The sequence below is a fragment of the Schistocerca serialis genome, chromosome 1 (assembly GCF_023864345.2).
Source record: "Schistocerca serialis cubense isolate TAMUIC-IGC-003099 chromosome 1, iqSchSeri2.2, whole genome shotgun sequence".
Taxonomy (NCBI): Eukaryota; Metazoa; Arthropoda; class Insecta; order Orthoptera; family Acrididae; genus Schistocerca; species Schistocerca serialis.
The window spans coordinates 1,248,790,576-1,248,813,139 of NC_064638.1; the positions used below are offsets into that span (position 1 = coordinate 1,248,790,576).

General features: G+C 41.1%; 1 protein-coding gene across 3 annotated transcripts in view; it reads left to right on the forward strand.

Annotated features, from left to right (window-relative positions):
• Positions 1–9,247, forward strand: part of LOC126419314 (probable ATP-dependent RNA helicase DDX56) — a 113,070-nt gene extending 103,823 nt beyond the window's left edge. For all 3 annotated transcript variants that reach the window (XM_050086505.1, XM_050086513.1, XM_050086498.1), the window contains one exon: positions 9,102–9,247. In XM_050086505.1, the coding sequence (XP_049942462.1) occupies positions 9,102–9,167 (66 nt within the window). In that variant the 3' untranslated portion in view covers positions 9,168–9,247. The remainder of the gene's footprint in view (positions 1–9,101) is intronic.
• Positions 9,248–22,564: the final 13,317 nt, after the last annotated feature.

The following is a 22,564-nucleotide window of genomic DNA, read 5'->3' on the forward strand; positions in this document are numbered from 1 at the left end:
AGAGACACTTGAGGCTTTTGGGATTGTATTTGGAGAAGAATGGAAGATGTGAAATGAACAGATAAAATAAGAAATGAGTTTACATTACACAGGGCGAATAATAAAGAACAATTACTGGAAACAATTAAGAGGAGAAAAATAAATCGGCTAGGGCATTAAATGAGAATAGGAGGAGTGGTGACTGAAAACAGGACCAAAGGAAAAATGAAAATATCAGCTAAGTACATCATCATTTTCAAATCTCCATCTCTCCACCACACTCAGTAGCAACACTTTCCTTCCTCCAGTCCTCATTTTTTCCATTCACAGAACTTCACCTTCCATCCCTTACCACCCGTCATTGTTGTGTGTGACCAAATTTTGTCACTTGCTACCAACAGTTTAAAATATTGTGAAACTTTGTTCTGCTACATTATTTTTCACAGATGGAATTTTGATCCACTATAAGATGAAGTGGAATCAAGTAATAATGGTAAAGCCTTATCTAAATTAGTTAAAACTGCTTTATGGTCAGTGTATAATTACTGACAGATATCATGACTGATAATTGGTTTTGCTCAACTTTCCTCATAGTGTAATCAACTTTTCTAAAGCCAGTTTTACAAAGGCATGAATTATTTACACTTTCATTCCCCAACATTGCTTACATGCGGAAACATGCAGCTGCCACACTGTCATGTGTAAGTTACAAAAGTTAAAAGATGTTCAACTTTTTTACATGATGCATCTTCCCCACCATCACTTATGAGCTTCAGGAATTGCCGACAGGTGAATATGCTGTCATTCTGCTTTTCTTCATTGAACTGTGTGTCTCTTCAATCGTTTGTTTATGGGTGTGAATAATCAGTGCCATGGCAAAATAATGGACTTCGTTTTCTATTAAATAAATAAATACTTTGGAAAGTGGCATTATTTTCTTAAACTGTGCATTACGAGTCTCATTCTCACATTCTGCAATTTCTTATAATCTCTTATTTGTAATACATCATTTCAAGTGATGGGTTCAGAAAATATTGTAACAGAGAGTGTTGACTAGCTGAGGTGCAGAAATCAAAATTGTAAAGGTATTTTTTCTTTTATTGTGATGATGATAATTTTATGCTTTAGTCGTAGTGTAAATATTATGGTGAAGTGGAAATACAGAATTTATATATGGCTTTAGAGGATTAAAGCTACTCTTGACTCCAGCTGAAATCCTATGTAAATATAGCTGTATTTGTATTGGTGCAATCACTGAGTAATGACTATTGTACACCATCTCACAAACCTTGCTTACAAAATTGATAACCATATTGGTAAAGAAGCATCATATTTTACAGCACCTGTGGCCTAGCAGAATCATGAAACCTCTGAAAATGAAAACAAAGCAGAACAGATGAGACAGTTCAGTGTATTATAAGTAGCATCCTGGGAATAGCACTCTTCAGAATCCAATATGTGTTGCAGTGATGATAGTGTTTGCAATTGCCGGAAATCAGCATTATAACCACTGTCCTAAGTTACTATTGGTACACTGAAATTGGGAAGAGCCACAGGCACTAAAATGTATGTGAAATTGCAAATGCGTGCCAGTCCAGTGAACTTTGATCTCCCTTATGCAATCACTTGTAGCTGTAGAAAGGATAGTCATTCAAATGCTGACACAGAAAAATTCGGACAGTTTATCCAAACATATAATACTCTGTCGTCCAGTGAAAAATGATAGCAAAATGTGCAAGAAACCAAAGTCATTAGACTATGATCCATTGGATCCATTGCTTCTGCCTGATAGATAAAATGTTGACATTCCATGACAACTTAAGGAAGATGAAATCTTCCAGGTGGATCCAACAGATTTGTGTAGCTCCCTGTAGCCATCAGAGTCTCCAACTAAGCAGAGAGAAAATATTAAAGAAAAGGAAAAAGCCACCTCCAGTATGCTAGTGTAATGTGAACTACTTGGGGACATGGATAAAACAATAGTTCAAACAAAAGGAAGATTTATGTGCTTGTGTCTGTAGGCAATGGATAAAATTGCTGGCACTGCTATATTAAGGTATTATATCCTCCATCATGAGGTTGACCCTATTGGGCACAGAACCAAAGGGGGTATAGCTCTGTTTGCAAATGACACACATTCTTCTGTCACACTGCTTACTCATCGTCAAACAATGGCTGTTACAATTAATGAATCATATGACTTAAAAGCATGAGTGCATTCTCTTGCAGAAATATGATTGATTTTTTGGACTTCCAGCTGTATGAAGTAGTTGCGTGTCTACAAACTTTCTGTCAAGTGCTTCTTAGCAATTGTCAGGTGGTAAGTGACTGCCTTATGGTTGTCACCTTCATCTTTATGTAGTGTTGGTAGTGGTTGTGACATTTCACTGAGCAGTCCATCAGTTATAAGGCGGTGTTTATGTCCCACTGTTGCCGCACCTGATTTAACCTTGCAATGCATTGTTTCTGCACTGTGATCAGCTATGAACTGTCATCTTTATAGATAGTATTGGCAGATATTTTTTATCTCTGTAGCTTCTTTAGTTACATTATCCCATTAATAGTTAGCTTTTGTGATGACAGAGATGTTGCTGAGTTTTCCGATAAAATTTGTTACTGCTGATTTCTCTGGATGTCATAGCACATACATCTCTCATTTTCAGTCCAGCATTGTTCTATTGTGTGTTTATCTGACATACACTCCTGGAAATGGAAAAAAGAACACATTGACACCGGTGTGTCAGACCCACCATACTTGCTCCGGACACTGCGAGAGGGCTGTACAAGCAATGATCACACGCACGGCACAGCGGACACACCAGGAACCGCGGTGTTGGCCGTCGAATGGCGCTAGCTGCGCAGCATTTGTGCACCGCCGCCGTCAGTGTCAGCCAGTTTGCCGTGGCATACGGAGCTCCATCGCAGTCTTTAACACTGGTAGCATGCCGCGACAGCGTGGACGTGAACCGTATGTGCAGTTGACGGACTTTGAGCGAGGGCGTATAGTGGGCATGCGGGAGGCCGGGTGGACGTACCGCCGAATTGCTCAACACATGGGGCGTGAGGTCTCCACAGTACATCGATGTTGTCGCCAGTGGTCGGCGGAAGGTGCACGTGCCCGTTGACCTGGGACCGGACCGCAGCGACGCACGGATGCACGCCAAGACCGTAGGATCCTACGCAGTGCCGTAGGGGACCGCACCGCCACTTCCCAGCAAATTAGGGACACTGTTGCTCCTGGGGTATCGGCGAGGACCATTCGCAACCGTCTCCATGAAGCTGGGCTACGGTCCCGCACACCGTTAGGCCGTTTTCCGCTCACGCCCCAACATCGTGCAGCCCGCCTCCGGTGGTGTCGCGACAGGCGTGAATGGAGGGACGAATGGAGACGTGTCGTCTTCAGCGATGAGAGTCGCTTCTGCCTTGGTGCCAATGATGGTCGTATGCGTGTTTGGCGCCGTGCAGGTGAGCGCCACAATCAGGACTGCATACGACCGAGGCACACAGGGCCAACACCCGGCATCATGGTGTGGGGAGCGATCTCCTACACTGGCCGTACACCACTGGTGATCGTCGAGGGGACACGGAATAGTGCACGGTACATACAAACCGTCATCGAACCCATCGTTCTACCATTCCTAGACCGGCAAGGGAACTTGCTGTTCCAACAGGACAATGCACGTCCGCATGTATCCCGTGCCACCCAACGTGCTTTAGAAGGTGTAAGTCAACTACCATGGCCAGCAAGATCTCCGGATCTGTCCCCCATTGAGCATGTTTGGGACTGTATGAAGCGTCGTCTAACGCGGTCTGCACGTCCAGCATGAACGCTGGTCCAACTGAGGTGCCAGGTGGAAATGGCATGGGAAGCCGTTCCACAGGACTACATCCAGCATCTCTACGATCGTCTCCATGGGAGAATAGCGGCCTGCATTGCTGCGAAAGGTGGATATACACTGTACTAGTGCCGACATTGTGCATGCTCTGTTGCCTGTGTCTATGTGCCTGTGGTTCTGTCAGTGTGATCATGTGATGTATCTGACCCAAGGAATGTGTCAATAAAGTTTCCCCTTCCTGGGACAATGAATTCACGGTGTTCTTATTTCAATTTCCAGGAGTGTAATATGGTCCACACTGTCATGGTATTTTGTAAATGATGGGAGTTCTCAAGGCCACATTGCCTTTCATCAGCATCATGGACTTCATGTTATGTCTGTTTCAGGAGCCATCCTTTTATCCTAGCAGTGGACCACAAAATAGCAAAAATACCTCCTGAAATTGTTCGCAATATTTTCATGGCAGTGTAGCCGTTCTCATGGAAGACTGTTCATTTGTGGTTCAATATTTCTGGTGGTTTTCAGCTTCAGAGGTGGCTTCTACACAGTGTGCATTTGAGCCAGGTGGTGATGACTGGAAGTGTGCTGCATGAATGACTGTTTGAAGTACCTGGAAGTGTGAGATGATTTTATTCGGGATAACCATGTGCTCCCTGTGATTACCACAAGATGCAGCATTAGGCCCCAAGCCTGTAGTATATCTCCTCACCCATTCCTCCTAGTGAGAGAAAAACATGCAACATGCCATAGCCTCATCATGTGCCTGCCTCACAGGTCAAGTTCTTTACTTTCCCAGCTGCTGTATGGTACTTCTGCCTTACTACTAGGTCCTCCGCAAACACACACTTTTCATTCTGCTCCTCAACCTTCACATATTCTACACAGCAAGAAGTTATGAGTGATCTCCATTTTAGTGACTGCTTTCCTCCACGGATCTGTCTACATAACACTGCAGTTCTCAAAAGGAACCTGCCAAGAAGAGTAATAAGCAGAGCAAATCGCACACTGTTATGTTCAGTTTGATAAAGGACTTGATGTACCACACTACTGACAAGGTCCCCAAGGCTGGAGCGTACTATCACCCTGGTTTCTGAAGAGGTGCACATTTGCTTTAAATGTACTGAAGTACCACAAGAGCTCTATTCTTAGATACTTTTTTTAGTTAATGTAGTATGACATTTAAAGTGATTATCATATTTATATGATAAAACAAAGGAATGACTGTAAGCAGGAATACTCTCTTCGCAGTTTTACAGTTTTCACTGAGCTTGCCTTCAGGATCCACTTACCAAATTATTTTAAAATATTTGCTGCAAAGTAAATGCTATTTCAAAGACTGTGGAGGAGATGACAAGGCATGCTAATGGCATAAAGTTCCTAAAAGTAAGAAATTTGGCAGTCCGGGGCTTCCTTGTCTATTGCAAAAAATGGGGTAAGGAGGAGTCATTTTGCTGGAAATGAGTTGGAAGATGTACCAAGCAAGAAAATATGTAAAGCAAGTCCTGTCGTTCAGTGTGCTTTCAGTGTACCATTGAAGTATAGAGTTGTGCATTGGCAAGAAAAGAATTGTTGGAAAGAACAGGCAATAAGCTGCAGTTGATAAACTCAACATATGACTACGATTACATGACAGTCTGTTGAGGCACGTCTTCCTTTTCCGGTGAATGGTGCCTCAGGTGTGTGGTGCTTGTGATACCCAGATATCATTATACCACATTTTGATTGTAATTTATATTCAAACAATAGGGCAGACACTGGGATCTAGCTGGTCTGCATTCTCTTTCAGCACACAAAGGAATGACCGTGGCATTGACATCTAAATTGTTGCAAGATGTCTAACCTGCTTCCTAAATTATTCTTTGGGAAATTGTAATGTGTTGTCAGCGTCAACTGTGTGAGAAAGAGAGATTGAGATCTTGTTGTGGGCATGAGGGGCATGCAATATAATTTTGCATTCCTTAATGTAGCCGGGAAGCTTTGTAGAGAATTGTGTGACTCTGATATGTGAGAGATCCACTGAGTTTATAAATGTGAATTTGTCCTTGTTGTCAGTGTTTGTTAATCTCAGTAAAATGTCCAGTCATAAATGAAAAAGTCAAAGGAAAATTATTAATTAAAATCTTGAAATGAGAATTGCATTGCAGTTGCATGACTGTACTGAGTAGTACCTGCAGCTAAGAGACGTGTCATCAAGTAATACAGCTTACTAAAAGCCAACCACAAACTATGCAAAAGGAAGCTAGTTAACATCAGACGTAACATCGAAAGGTAAAACTGTTAATAATGCAACACCTCGCTTGCCAGGCCTAGTCCTAGTGAAAATGTTACATCCTTGTCCTTGCCTGACCTGAGTGCTGACATTCCCAGCTTCTATTATTGAAAGACCAACAGTTAATGTTGAATTTGAACCAGAAAATGATTTTCACATATAAAAATTATTTCGTGGAGAGACACTATGTTAGCAGGCAAGTAAATTCTATGACAAACTGGGGTTTTAACGCTGAAATTTCGGTTTTGTTATCTGAAATGTGCCTACTAACCCACCAAGCAGTTCCATTACATAGAGATAGTTTTGTTCCAAACATTTACTCAGGTATATCATTTGTTCATTGCCTGAAATAATCCTATCCAGTTGAATCCCACATGTTATTGAAATTGGTTTGTTGTTCAGTTAACACTTACCATGCTAAGCCCTTAACTGCATGCCACTCCCTGTGTGCTGGCTGATTTTTTCTATTTTCAACAGACTTTAAATAGATGTAAAGGACGGTTAGTTAGAGATACATAAAAACTACAGGTGTGGTTTAAAACTTTAAGGTTTCAACTTTACATGGGTTAACAGTCATGTGTACGGGGCATATACTGTTTCCAAGAAGTGATGCGGATTTCTCCTCGATTTTGCGAAAATAAATTTTTGTCAAAAATTTATTTTTACTACTGTATTCAATTTAAAGAAGAAATAAATTTTGGAAAGTGATCATTTGACACTGAAAGGACATTTGTTATACCATTTGCACATAAAGCATAGCTACATACACATAAGCTATTTTGCATAGTGAACAACAGTGTGATAAAGCTTGAAGCACAGGGTGACACACAAACCTACATTACACTCACTGCACTCATAAGAAGTATCTCTCCTCTCAGCTTTCCCAGTAATGTTCTTTTGTTTTCCACTACACACTACACAACGTCTTTGTGCTTTCTTCTTCCTTTCTGCCATTTCCACACGGTTCGGAAAATGTTTCTGCGACAACCGAGCAATCGTTGCAGATCCATGACAATCCTCAATTCTCTCTCCTCTCTGTAACACTGACGCAGTGCAAACCTCCGGTATAAACTTAGGAGTGCTCAGTTTCTTCTCATTGATGCAATTGTGCAAAATACAACCATTGGAAACTGCCATAATTATACAGTGGAAGGCAAGCTTTCTCCACCACTTCACTGTTTTGTGATCAAGTGCTCTGTATGAAAGACCCTGATGAAAAAGGTCTACACCAGCTTTATGTTTGTTGTAATCCAGCACTGCCACTGGTTTCAACTTCTCATTGCCTTCTCTTGTAGCAACAGGCAACATTGAGGATGTGTGCCTGGTACTTATCATCCACACATCCCTCTTGTCTTTCCATCGCAATGCTAGCACATCGTACTTGCGGCGAAATATTTGTTCACCCTTTTTGAGTTTACCCTCTTTGAGAGTCTAGGGCAATCCTTTTCTGTTTGGCATTGCAGTCTCTACAAGACCAGTGTTGGCTCTAGCCAGTTCGTCGGCTAGCTGAACACTGGTGTAAAATCTGTCAACATATAGTGTGGCCCTTACCTTGGAGTGAGCCGAGCAATCGCTTTACCACTGCAGAAGCACTGTTGTCCAGTTTATCGTCCCTTCCGTGATAAACTTCAAAGTTGTATAAGTACCCAGTTTTGGATTCTGCAAGAATGTATAGCTTCATGCCATATTTGTTTGGCATATAAACTTTGAAACCTACACGCCCTCTGAAAGGACACATACCTTCATCAATGGTTAGCGCTTCACCTGGCTGATAACTTTCTTTGAAATTCCTTACCAAATAATCCAGAAGAGGCCTGACCTTATGAAGGGCATCAAAGTCTACTTCACCTTTCATTTTTTGCTTTGAATTGTCATTTATGTAGAACATAGACAAAATATTCAGAAATCTGTCCCTTGGCATAATACTGAGGCAAAAATTGCAGCTAACCACTGGATCACTACACCAGTGACTGGCCATACTTGGCCTCTCACTGATTGACATGTGGAGGATAATAGCCAGAAACGTCTTTGTTTCAGCAATTGTTAGCGTCCTCCACTGCTTGAATCTAGAATTGGGCCCTAATTTGTTTTGTGCTCTCAGTGTGGCCAGCTTCTGTCTAGCATATAGGTTTGTTTGTTCCTTCATAATTGAAATAACCCTGTCATTTATAAAATGAGAAAAAAAATCTAAATATTCACTAGACTGACCGAGTCCTACATTATTTAGCACACCATGAGACCCTGTAAATAACAAAATGTTTGGTGTTTGATCCACTACAGTCCAGTCATCCTGTGAAACGTCACTCAATCTTGGCCTCTTTCGATGATGAGTGAGGGGGAACACAGGCGGGGGCTCACCTTCATCTGACGACAAATCTGTGTCTGAAATAATACAGAATGTAACAGAACAAATTTCAACATGAACTGTCTTGTTCTGCCTCGATTTAGTAAGATGTTAGACTTACCTGGGCTATTGTTATTTTCTGGCATTTCGTAATCACTGTCACTATCAAAATTCGAAAAATCATCATCAGTAGGTTCAGCAAGTACTTCTTCAATCATTTTTCGAAGTTTTGCATCCTCATCACTTGCCATTGTGAGTAAAAAGAAGATAAACAAGCTAAAAATAAAATACTAGCGCCAAAATCAACGGTAAACAAACGACAGGACACAACAGAACATGTAACATACGCGTGAAAACACACGTGAATTCGTTCGGAAATATATACGGATATATCGCATTACCTCACTAGGTGCTGTGATCTAGCGCTAATATGATGAACTACAAGCATTACAGGACCTACAGGTTGTAGCAGGAACGCTAACAATGCATTTGAAACATTAAAACAATGTGGAATGCAGCGGGACGTAATATTACGGCGGCCGCATTTTCTTCGTTTACGCCCGCGACGTAATATTACGGCAGCCGCACGCTAAGTGTTAAACATTCACATACTTCTTTTATGTGTAACCTTCAATTAAAAGAGACTATATTAAAAAATGGTTAATTTTTTCAGGCCAAGAAAGCCAATCCTCTGAAGAGCATGGAATTTTTTGGATTCAAGAAGAGGAAAACATCCTGATCCTAAGAAGATGTACAATTTGGATGTACTTGTACTTCTTGTATAAAATAATTTAATAAAAATTTTTATTTTTATTTATATATATACAATGCTGTATATGAGACCTACACCACTGCCGAACTATATTGGTCTTTCTAAGTGTCTAGGAAAACTATATTCCACTCTCAGTTCTCCTGCTTTGAATGATGATTGCCAGAATAAAAAAAAGTGTATTTATGTAGTAAATTGGTCTTAGATAGCCTGCTGTATGGAAATTTGTTCTATTTATGTGCATTTATCCGGGAGTGGTAACTGCAAATTGTGATGTCAATAGCAATCCAATCCTGTTCATGGTACCTGCTGGTTGGTTGGTTGGTTTATTCCATGTCAATGGCTCCTGCCTTGGAGATATGATGCAAGCCATGGAAGAACAGCTGTGACAACCCCAATGGTGTCATGGGAACAGCAGAAGAACTGTTATCTTAATATTCAATTGGAATCTCTTAACTTGAACAGAAATTTTGGATATAGTCCATATTAATGTGTTCGTGATGTTCCAGTGAGAAACCTTTGTTACACATGGTCATTGCGAATGAGACTACGATTTATGGCACATTGTTTGTTAGAAGCATTGTATTTATTTCAAGAATGTGGATATGGATTGTAATTGTGGCTTCCAACAACAGCCGCAGCACTTCCAGAAACAAAATCTGGCCGGAGATATTTGTGAGTGAAGAAATGACAAGGTGAGCAAATGACTTTACAGGGCATTGTAGCTCCCGAGCAAACTTTGTATTGCACACTCACTATCATGAAACAAGCAAACAGAACATCACATGTAGTGACCGGGATAACAACCCAGAACAAATACTCCTGGGAGTAAATAAAATTGATGAAGAATAAGAATAACAAACAGAACTTTAAATTGTTGAAGATCATGGTAACTTTTGAATGGAAATTTACTGGAATTGATATCTGTAGTTCTTAGCAGGGGAGGTCAATAGCCAAGATTACGCTACAGTTTAAAAGCAATTGATAGCACTGCAACTTGAAGAGATTTGAGCAGTCAATGAATGTATATTAAGTCCTTCAACTACAATTACTATGGGGAAGAAACTAACTATTCCACAAGTTGGAAGATTTTCGACTGTGACTTCAGAGGGCTTCCATGTATCATTAATCCCACAAGTTTATAGCATCTATTGTGGATCACAGCTGGAGTTTGTCATTCTACATCAGTGACAGTCTCAGATGCACACACTCTTTCGACAATGCAGTCTGACTGTTACATTGCTGAATCTTCCTGTCGGCATCTTGATGTGGCTTGAAGTTTATCAATTTCAAATTTTTTTTGGTGGTGGTGTTTGTGTCGTCGGGTAAGCTGTAGGTGGTTTCACAACCCGAGTTTGTGGGTGTGCTACAGTGTCATCACCAGCATTGTTACAGTATTAAACTAAGCATTATTGTAAGTATTTTATACCAGTGGTGACAAGAAGTATGGAGGCAGAAGTGCCACAACAGTTTAAAAAGTAAAGTGCACAATTAAGTACTTTTATAGAGAAGTTAATTGCTAATACAGACAATACTAAATCAGAATTTAAAAAATGAAATAAAAACAACAAATACTACACTTGAGCAAACAAATGCCATACTCGAGCAAACAAATAACACACTTGAAAAGCACATCAAATTCCATCAGAAAATTGCAGATGACACTTTTCACCTTAACAGAAGAGTTAAATGCTAAGGCAACTAAACAATATTATGAAAAGGAAAGTTGCTACTCACCATAAAGCGGAGATGCTGAGTCGCAGATAGGCACAACAAAAATACTGTCAAATATAAGTTTTTTCGGCCAACAAGGCCTTTGTCAAAAACAAACACCCCCCCCCCCCCCCCTCCACACACACAAATGCAACTCTCACACACAACTGCAGCCTCTGGCAGCTGAAGCCACACTGCGATCAACAGCAACAGTGCATGATGGGACTGGCAACTGGGTGGGGGTAAGGAGGAGGCAGTCATTGAAATGAACAATGTTCTGTTGGGCAGTGTGCTCAGCAATAGGGTGGTCCACTTGTTTCGTGGCCACAGTTTGTCGCTGGTCATTCATGTGGACAGAATGCTTATTGGTTGTCACATCCACATAGAATGTAGCACAATGGTTGCAGCTTAGTTTGTAGATTACTTGACTGGTTTCACAGGAAGCCCTGCCTTTGATTGGTAAGGTGATGCTCGTGAGTGGACTGGAGTAGGTGATGGTGGTGGGAGGGTGTATGGGACAGGTCTTGCAACTAGGTCTATTATAGGGATATGAGCCAAGAGGTAAAGGGTTGGGAGCAGGGGTTGTGTAGGAATGGATGAGTGTATTGAGCAGGTTTGGAGGACTGCAGAACCACTGTGGGAGGGATGGACAGAATAGTGTGCAGAACATTTCTCATTTCAGGGCACGGCAGGAGGTAGTTGAAACACTGGCGGAGAATGTATGACGGTTCGAACTTTAATAGTGGCAACTATTTATTTACAGCTCGTACAAAATAGATATGTGTTTCAAAGCTTTACTGACCTTCAAAGTAGGCACCAGCATTGTGTATAACCCATTGCCAATTATTTGTAGTAGTTCTGAAGTGAATGCCGTGAAGCGTTTCCTTCAGTTAAGAGATTGTTGAATTCACGAGTGCTTTAATCGGGGGAGTGCAGTAGGTGATATGGCACTTAGCATCCCCATCAGTCAAACAAATCAGTAACAGCCTGCACTGTATGTGCTTGAACATTGTCCTGCAAAATGATGGTCAGGTCCTGCAGAAAGTGTCATCACTTCTGGCTCTATGCTGTTCATTTTTGGAACACAACCTACGACCAGCTTAGAGACAGAAGTGATGACACTTTCTGCAGGACCTGACCATCATTTTGCAGGACAATGCTCAAGCACGTACAGTGCAAGCTGTTACTGATTTGTTTGACTGATAGGGCTGCTATGTGCTATGCCACCTACTGCACTCCCCTGGCTTAAGCCCTCATAAGTTCAACTCGATTTCTAAACTGAAGGAAACAATCAATGGCATTCGATTCAGAACTTCTACAAATTCGTTGGGCAAAAGACCGTGCCACTTGAACTGTCAACACAACTGGCACTGCTAAGAGTATCCTAAGACTTCCATATTACTGGCAATGGGTTTATCTACATCTACGTCTACATCCATACTCCGCAAGCCACCTGACAGTGTGTGGCGAAGGGTACCTTGAGTACCTCTATCGGTTCTCCCTTCTGTTCCAGTCTCGTATTTTTCGTGGAAAGAAGGATTGTCGGTATGCTTCTGTGTGGGCTCTAATCTCTCTGATTTTATCCTCCTGGTCTCTTCGCGAGATATACGTGGGAGGGAGCAATATACTGCTTGACTCTTCGGTGAAGGTATGTTCTCGAAACTTTCACAAAAGCCCGTACCGAGCTACTAAGCGTCTCTCCTGCAGAGTCTTCCACTGGAGTTTATCTATCATCTCCCCAACGCTTTCGCGATTACTAAATGATCCTGTAACGAAGCGCGCTGCTCTCCGTTGGATCTTCTCTATCTCTTCTATCAACCCTATCTGGTACGGATCCCACACTGCTGAGCTGTATTCAAGCAGTGGGCGAACAAGTGTACTGTAACCTACTTCCTTTGTTTTCGGATTGCATTTCCTTAGGATTCTTCCAATGAATCTCAGTCTGGCATCTGCTTTACCGACGATCAACTTTATATGATCATTCCATTTTAAATCACTCCTAATGCATACTCCCAAATAATTTATGGAATTAACTGCTTCTAGTTGCTGACCTGCTATTTTGTAGCTTAATGATAAGGGATCTATCTTTCTATGTATTCGCAGCACATTACACTTGTCTACATTGAGATTCAATTGCCATTCCCTGCACCATGCGTCAATTCGCTGCAGATCCTCCTGCATTTCAGTACAATTTTCCATTGTTACAACCTCTCGATACACCACAGCATCATCTGCAAAAAGCCTCAGTGAACTTCCGATGTCATCCACAAGCTCATTTATGTATATTGTGAATAGCAACGGTCCTATGACACTCCCCTGCAGCGCACCTGAAATAACTCTTACTTCGGAAGACTTCTCTCCATCGAGAATGACATGCTGCATTCTGTTATCTAGGAACTCTTCAATCCAATCACACAATTGGTCTGATAGTCCATATGCTCTTACTTTGTTCATTAAACGACTGTGGGGAACTGTGTCGAATGCCTTGCGGAAGTCAAGAAACACGGCATCTACCTGGGAACCCGTGTCTGTGGCCCTCCGAGTCTCGTGGACGAATAGTGCGAGCTGGGTTTCACACAACTGTCTTTTTCGAAACCCATGCTGATTCCTACAGAGTAGATTTCTAGTCTCCAGAAAAGTCATTATACTCGAACATAATACGTGTTCCAAAATTCTACAACTGATCGACGTTAGAGATATAGGTCTATAGTTCTGCATATCTGTTCAACGTCCCTTCCTGAAAACGGGGATGACCTGTGCCCTTTTCCAATCCTTTGGAACGCTACGCTCTTCTAGAGACCTACGGTACACCGCTGCAAGAAGGGGGGCAAGTTCCTTTGCATACTCTGTGTAAAATTGAACTGGTATCCCATCAGGTTCAGTGGTGTTTCCTCTTTTGAGCAATTTTAATTGTTTCTCTATCCCTCTGTCGTCTGTTTCGATATCTACCATACACAATACTGATGACTTCTTTGAAGGTCAGTAAAACTTTGAAACAAATATCTATTTTGTATGAGCTGTAAATAAATTAAATAAATAGTTGCCACTATTTAAGTTCCAACCCTTGTAATTCAGTTGCTCCATACCTGAATGGTGCTGATTTACAGGGAGAATGCTCCCTGTGGCTGGCCAGTGAGACCTGGGGAGGTTGTAGGGGAATGGAAAGATAAGGCACGGGAGATTTGTTTTTGTACAAGTTTGGGAGCTTAATTACAGTCTGTGAAGGCCTCAGTAAGACCCTTGGTATGTTTCGAGAGAGGCTGGAGATGCGACGACCATGGGTGGCTAGGCTGTGTAGGTATTGCTGGTAGTTAGTATGTTGGATATGGGCGGAAGTACTGATGTAGCCATGTTTGAGGTGGAGGTCGACATCTAGGAAGCTGGGTTGTTGGGTTGAGTAGGACCAGGTGAACAAATGGGGGGGGGAAAGCTGTTGAGGTTCTGGAAGAATGCGGATAGGGTGTCCTCACCATCAATCCAGATTGCAAAGATATCATCAATGAATCTGAAGCAGGTGAGGAGTTTAGGTTTCTGGGGTGAGGTTCTGGGATGGGCCTAAGGATTTGAGGAGAGAATGGAGATCCTGCTGGATTTCTGGAATGGGGTCATAGGCCCATCCCAGAACCTTTCCCCTGATTCCATCTCTCTGTTCACCCCTGCCACTCCCCACTCTCCTACCTTCTACATGCTTCCTAAAGTCCATAAACCCAATCACCCACTACGCCACATTGTGGCCGGTTACTATAGCCCCATTGAGAAAGTCTCTGCGCTCGTAGACTAACACCTTCAGCTGTTACCCAGAACCTACCCTCCTACATAAAAGATACCAACCATTTCCTCCACTGACACTCCACAATTCCTGTCCCTTTACCACATGGTGCCCTACTCATCACTATTGATGCCACCTCCATTTCCAGTAACCTCCCTAATGCCCATGGCCTTTTCACTGTTGAACAGTACCTTTCCCAACACCCAATGGATTCCAGAGAAACAACCTCCTTCCTAGTTGCCATGAGCACCTATATTCTCACCGACAATTATTTTTCCGTTGAAGGCATTAACTGCAAACAAATCCAGGTTCGATTATGGGCAGTCGCATGGCACCATCCTATGCCAACGTGTTTGTGGGCTATCTGAAGGAATCCTTCCTAAACACCCAGAATCCTAAACCCCTCACCTGGTTCAGATTCACTGATGACATTTTTGCGATCTGGATCGAGGGTGAGGACACCCTATCCATATTCCTCTAGAACCTTAACAACTTCTCCCCCATTCACTTCACCTGGTCCTACTCAATCCAACGTACCATATTCATAGATGTTGATCTTCACCTCAAAGATGGCTACATCAGTACCTCTATCTGTACAAACCTACTAACCACCAGAAATACCTCCATTTCGACAGCTGCCACCCGTTCCATACCAAGAAGTCACCTGTGGTCATCACATCTGCAGCGACGAGTAGTCCCTCACAAAATATACCGAGAGTCTTACCGAGGCTTTCTCAGACTGTAATTAAGCTCCCCAACTTGTACAAAAACAAATCTCCCATACCTTAACTTCCCATTCTCACAGAACCTCCCGAAGTCTCACTCTGCAGCCAAAGTGGAGCATTCCCCTCGTAACTCAGTACCATCCGGGACTGGGGCAACTGAATTAAATCTCCGCCAGGGTTTCGACTACCTCTCCTCATGCCCTGAAATGAGAAATGTCCTGCCCACTATCCTTCCCATCCCTCCCACAGTGGTATTCCGCCATCCACGAAACCTACACAATATACTCGTCCATCCCCACACAACCTCTGCTCACAACCCTTTATCTCATGGCTCATATCTAGATACCGGATTATATGCTTTGTAAAAACGTTAAAATATGCATGCAGATATGCTTAAAAAATTTATGGAAAGTGTCGAAATACGCAAGATCAAATAATAAGAGAACATGGTAGTTATTGTGTGCATTATATCTCGAAGTCGCGTCTGTGGATATCAAGAAGAGCGCCGGTCACCCGAAAAATCGGTTCATTTAGAATGCTGATATCATTTTCTGAATATTTTCTGATAGAGGTTAGGAAGGGGGCCTTTCTGGGATTATTTTCTAAAAATTTGCAAAATTCGGATGCACACCATGTTTCAAGATTTGTTTCTGCTTTGCTATTGTTGTTGATAACAAGTGGATACGATGCGAGTGAGTCGCAGTGAAACAATCGATATATACAGAACCAACTTCAAGATATATCGCACGCAGAGGGGCATGCTTAAAAAGTCCGTAATATTTTATTTAAAAACAACATACAATCATGAATTAATTCGAACAGCATTAACTTTTAATTAATACTATTGGACCAAAGCATCATTTACAATGTATTTTACGTTTTTCTACTTTAGGAGACAAAAATGACAAGTGCTGTTGCAAATGTTAGGTGGTAAGATTGTGTCTATGATCACTCGAAACATTTTTGTAAGCAGTAAAGGACTGTTCTACATCAAGTGAGGTAACTGGGTAGTATTTGAATTTGGGTGCTATGTTGGCACTTGCTTCTGGTAAAAGTTCACCCGTCCCATTAAGAAAACTATCAATTTGGCACAAGGTTTCAAAGCCTGGATTATTGTTTAAAACGTTCAAACTTTTCTTTGTTTCCTTGGGAATACCTCCAGCAATGAGGTGTTCACTAGACTCATTTTATCCATTAACCGAATAGATTCATTCAACTCCAAACCTTGAGTTTCAAGCTTTTTAATACTTGCAGGTATATGGGAAAAATCAGTGCTAATCACAGCAATGTCTTTTTTAATACCAGAATCATTAAAAGCTTGCTTGCACTGGCAAACTGCCAAAGCTTCTGCACTATCAAAGTCGATTACTGCCTTTCTAATGACTTCGAAATGTTCATTGTAAAACAGCACAGCTTCGACCCGCATACCCCAAAGACTTACCACTGGTTCGGTAGGTAAAGGTGCATTTGGTAGTTTCTCTTTGTAGGTATTGATGTGAGCAGGAGTCTAGAGAAACACTTTCTTTGTGTATGAAATCAGTTTATTTATATTCACAAACATGGAACATAATTCTTCAGCAAGGCTATGTACTCCAAGAGCAAAGCACATCACTGACATGAATCAAATTGGAATAAAATACTGGGAGGGCTTTTCCTGCTTTGATCATATAGGGAGCAGCATCTGAAATAAACACAAACACCCTTTCATCTGCAAAAGATTCTGGAAATATTTTTCTAATACCCTCATTCACAAATCTGGCAATCGTAGAATGATTTACTTTTTCAAGTTCTTTGCAGGCCGCTAAACAGAAGAAGAAGGACCTTCTTTTGAGGCACCAACTATTAAATTTGCAATGTAACGGCCACAAGTGTCTGTAGTTTTGTCAACTGAAATCCAGATAATACTGTCCTTGAGTACATTATGCATTTCTTCCAGAACATTTACGTTAATTGTATGTAATTTTTATGCAGTGTCGATTCATCTGGTATATTTTGATTTCATTTATTGAGCATCCATTTTATCATATACAATGATATAAGAGTTGTCATGTTACATTATATGAGTTTGTAATTATACAGTAAATTCCAGAATGAGATTTTCACTCTGCAGCCGAGTGTGCGCTCATATGAAACTTCCTGGCAGATTAAACTGCCAGGAAGTTTCATATCAGCACACCCTCCGCTGCAGAGTGAAAATCTCATTTTGGAAACATCCCCCAGGCTGTGGCTAAGCCATGTCTCCAATATATCCTTTCTTTCAGGAGTGCTAGTTCTGCAGAGTTCGCAGGAGAGCTTCTGTAAAGTTTGGAAGGTAGGAGACGAGATACTGGCAGAAGTAAAGCTGTGAGGACGGGGCGTGAGTCGTGCTTGGGTAGCTCAGTTGGTAGAGCACTAGCCCGCGAAAGGCAAAAGTCCCGAGTTCGAGTCTTGGTCCGGCACACAGTTTTAATCTGCCAGGAAGTTTCATACAGTAAATTAATAACATAGGCCTACAGAGGTAAAACATATATAAATATATATCTCATGCAGTGTATAGTAGGTAATAACAAAACAAACAATAATTAATTATTTATAGTGCATACTGTTTCATACATTTGTTTTTCAGATATGACTTATCATTATCATTGACCACTCTAGTAGAATAACAGGACAAACAATAATTAATTAATTATAGTGTGTACAGGTAGACTATTTTCATACATTTGTTCAAATATGAATTATCATTATCATTGACCACTATGTTCTGAAAATCCATGTACTCTGTAACACTGTAAAAACATTCTCTTAATAACATTTTTTTAAGCTCATTTTTAAAAATGTAAATTTTTTCTATCTTTTTGATGCTTAAGGGAAGAGCACTAAAAAGGATTTTGGGGTGATATATTGCACTTTTGTGATATTGGGCTGTTTTGTGTGTTTCTCTGTGGAAATCATTCCTGTGTCTTGTTGGGTAGTCATGGCACTCACTATTTAAAGAAGAAAATTGGGGGTGAGATTTGAAAAAGCAGATACTTTTGTAGATATATAAAGATGGAAGCGACATTATTTGAAATTCTTTGAAAATTTCCCTGCAGGGCTCTCTTGGTGCAGCCCCTTTCATTATTCTTACTGCTCGTTTTTGAATAATGAATGAGCGGTTTGCCAGACTTGAATTACCCCAAAATAAGACACCATACCACAATAGACTATGCATAAGAACATAATTAAGCACATATTACTGTTTTGTCACTGCAGCAGTTTTTCAGCATTCTGAATATATAGCAGCATTTACTTAGCTTTTTATTGAGCATTTTAATATGTTTGTCCCACTTTAGATTCACGTCTAACCAGACACCTAAAATTTTATGTTTGAAGTTTGTAAAATCTTCTGTTCACCAAGTTTCAAAACTATATGGGATTTACTTTATTCGATATATGGCTGAAATTCATCCATACTGCTTTTTCCTCATATACAAATAAACAGTTATCGCTAAACCATTTTCCTGCTTCTTCTTTTGTTGTTTCTACTTTGTGTTGCAAGTCAGTCTCATTTTGAGCTTTAATAAAAAGACTTGTATCGTCCGCATACAATACAGCATTAGCTAGTGTTAAACAGTTTAGTAGGTCATTTATGAAAATCAAGAATAAGAGGAGTCTCAGCACAGAACCTTGTGACACTCCATTACTAACTTTCTTATATTCTGCAAAGTAAGAGGTTCCTTCATGAACTATTTCTACTTTCTGGTATCTGTCTGATAGGTATGATTTAAACCAGCTGTGAACAGTACCATGTACACCATAGCAATATAGTTTCTCAAGCAATAATTCATGATCAATAACGTCAAATGCCTTTGATAAATCTAAAAACACCCCACAGTTTACTTCGTTATGATCTATAGAGAGTAGGAGAAGTTTTAGGAAATTATGTACAGCTGTTTCAGTTGACCTATTTTTTCTGAAGCCATTTTGCTCACTGACTAATATTCTACTTGTGTTCAGGAAAGTGGAGAGTCTTTCATGCATTATTCTTTCAATAACTTCTGAGAAGCAGGATATCAAGGATATGGGTCTGAAGTTTTTTACATCACGATGATCACCATTTTTATATAATGGTTTTATTATTGACAGCTTTAGTTCTTTAGGGAAAGTGCCAGTGCTGAAAGAGGCATTAATTATGTCTACAAGAGGACGAGCAATATTTATACTGTGTTTAAATACTTTATCTGGAATGCCATCAGTGCCACAAGACAATTTATTTTTTAGTTTGTTGATTGCATTCTGTACTTCTTGTAAACTTACGGGGTATAAGAACATAGTTTTAGGATTTGGGGAGATGTTATGTTTAATCTTTGTTTGTCTTTGAGTTTTTATGAGGCTTTGTACAATACTTGCATAATGAAGGTTGAATATATTGGCAATACGTAAAGGATCACTTATAGTTTTGTCCTCACTTTTAATACCAAAGCTGCTGTCTCTTACTTTACTTCTGCCTACAGTTGTATTTATCACATTCCAAACTGATTTCATTTTCTTGTTACCCTTGCTTCTACTGATGTATGAGTCATTATGTACCTTTTTTGCTACATTAATGACTTTCCTGTACAATTTTCTGTAACAGGTGACATACTGTTTCAGAGCTGGATTTAGCCGTATTTGCGCAGGAAGCCTTTGAGGACAGAGTTTGTAAGTTTGTGAAGAGGAATATTGCTTGCTATGAAAGCTTCACATAGATAACGTTAAACCAATTTTTTTTGTTATGTTTGGACAAATCCCTACTACTGCAACTTGCTGTTGTCAGGAGTTGTCGTGGTCCTTTCTTCAGCATTTCTGTGATATGAAAACTTGTATTAACATTCTGGTCTGTTTGAAACTTTTTTTACATGAAACAGTTTTTCTCGCTAACTCGACAATATAAAACAATTCTGTCATATGAAAATGTTCCGGTATGGTCAGCTGTCCATGAAACGACATTTCTTTTTTCGGGCGGCATGGCGCACAACACATTACACACTACACATCATAAACATTTTTAACTGTGTAGAAGTAAATACAAAGCTAAACTGAAACAATGGACGTGTGACTAAAAGCTTGCATAGTTTAATTTAATTGTTGCCGAAGCGTACGGTATGACAGCGGAGGGCATTAATCGGGGGTGCAGTCGCTGTAGCATTGACTGTCTGCTTGTGTCTGTTCCTCTTCTGTAATGATTTCGCTAGGCAATGGCCTCTCGGTTCCCAATTGCACGCAATTCTAGGTCGCAGTCAATCTGTGAGACATCAAAACTAGGTCGGGCTAAAGACTGCCCGTCTAAATTTTCAAAACATTCTAAACATAGAGTGAAAATATGCATTGTCTCTAATTTTTAGTTAAAATATGCAATAACTGGTGAAAAGGAGCCAAATATGTAAATGTATATGCAACACGCAAATGCATATAATCCGATCTCTACGCATATCCCTGTCATAGACCTACTTGCAAGACCTGCCCCCATACATCCTCCTACCACCACCTACTCCAGTCCACTCACAAACATAACCTATACCAGTCATGTAAACTACAAACTAAGCTGCAACCAGTGTGCCGTATTCTATGTAGTCATGACAACCAACAAGCTGTCTGTTGGCATGAGTGGCCACTGACGAATTGTGGCCAAGAAACAAGTGGACCGCCCTGTTGCTGAGCATGCTGCCCAACATGACATCCTTCATTTCAGTGACTGCTTCACAGCCTGTGCATATGGATCCTTCCCACTAACATCAGATTTTCTGAATTGTGTGGGTGGGAACTTTCCCTGCAATATATCCTACATTCCCATAACCCTCCTGGCATCAGCCTTCATTAATCATTCTCCTCACCCATCCAGCCCCTTTCCTGTTCCCACTCCAGCACTACACAGCTCTTATTCCACCAAAGCACCCAGTCTTTTTACTTCTCTCCTTTTCCACTAACCCCCTCCTTTCACCTCTCCGCTGCCCTCCGCCTAACCTCCTGACTGCACCTAGCTGCCCTATCCTTTCTCCACCTTGCCCTTGCGTGATCCCCACCAGCACTTCCCTAACCCACACCCCTACACTGCTATCCCTCCCCCTCCCCACCCCAGCCTCCTCCTTACCCCCACCAAGTTGCCTCTTGCATCATGCACTGCTGCTGTTGCTTGCAGTGTGGCTTCAGCTGCCAGAGGCTAGACACACACAGGGTGGTCCATTGATCGTGACTGGGCCAAAAATCTCACGAAATAAGCATCAAATGAAAAACCTACAAAGAAAGAAACTTGCCTAGCTTGAAGGGGGGAAATCAGATGGCGCTATGGTTGGCCCACTAGATGGCGCTGCCATATGTCAAACGGATATCAACTGCGTTTTTTTAAATAGGAACCCCCATTTTTATTACATATTCATGTAATACACAAAGAAATATGAATGTTTTAGTTGGGCCACTTTTTTCGCTTTGTGATAGATGGTGCTGTAATAGTTACAAACATATGGCTCACAATTTTAGACGAACAGTTGGTAACAGGTAGGTTTTTCAAATTACAGAACATAGGTACAGTTGAACATTTTATTTCGGTTGTTCCAACGTGTTACATGTACCTTTGTGAACTTTTAATGCAATAAATGCTCAAAATGATGTCCGTCAACCTCAATGCATTTGGGAATACGTGTAACGACATTCTTCTCAACAGCGAGTAGTTCGCCTTCCGTAATGTTCGCACAGGCATTGACAATGCGCTGACGCATGTTGTCAGGCGTTGTCGGTGGATCACGATAGCAAATATCCTTTAACTTTCCCCACAGAATGAAATCCGGGGACGTCAGATCCGGTGAATGTGTGGGCCACGGTATGGTGCTTCGAAGACCAATCCACCTGTCATGATATATGCTATTCAATACCGCTTCAACCGCACGCAAGCTATGTGCCGGACATCCGTCATGTTGGAAGTACATCGCCATTCTGTCATACAGTGAAACATCTTGTAGTAACATCGGTAGAACATTACGTAGGAAATCAGCATACATTGCACCATTTAGATTGCCATCGATAAAATGGGGACCAATTATCCTTCCTCCCATAATGCCACACCATACATTAACATGCGAGGTCGCAGATGTTCCACTTGTTGCAGCCATCGCGGATTTTCCGTTGCCCAGTAGTGCATATTGTGCCGGTTTATGTTACCGCTG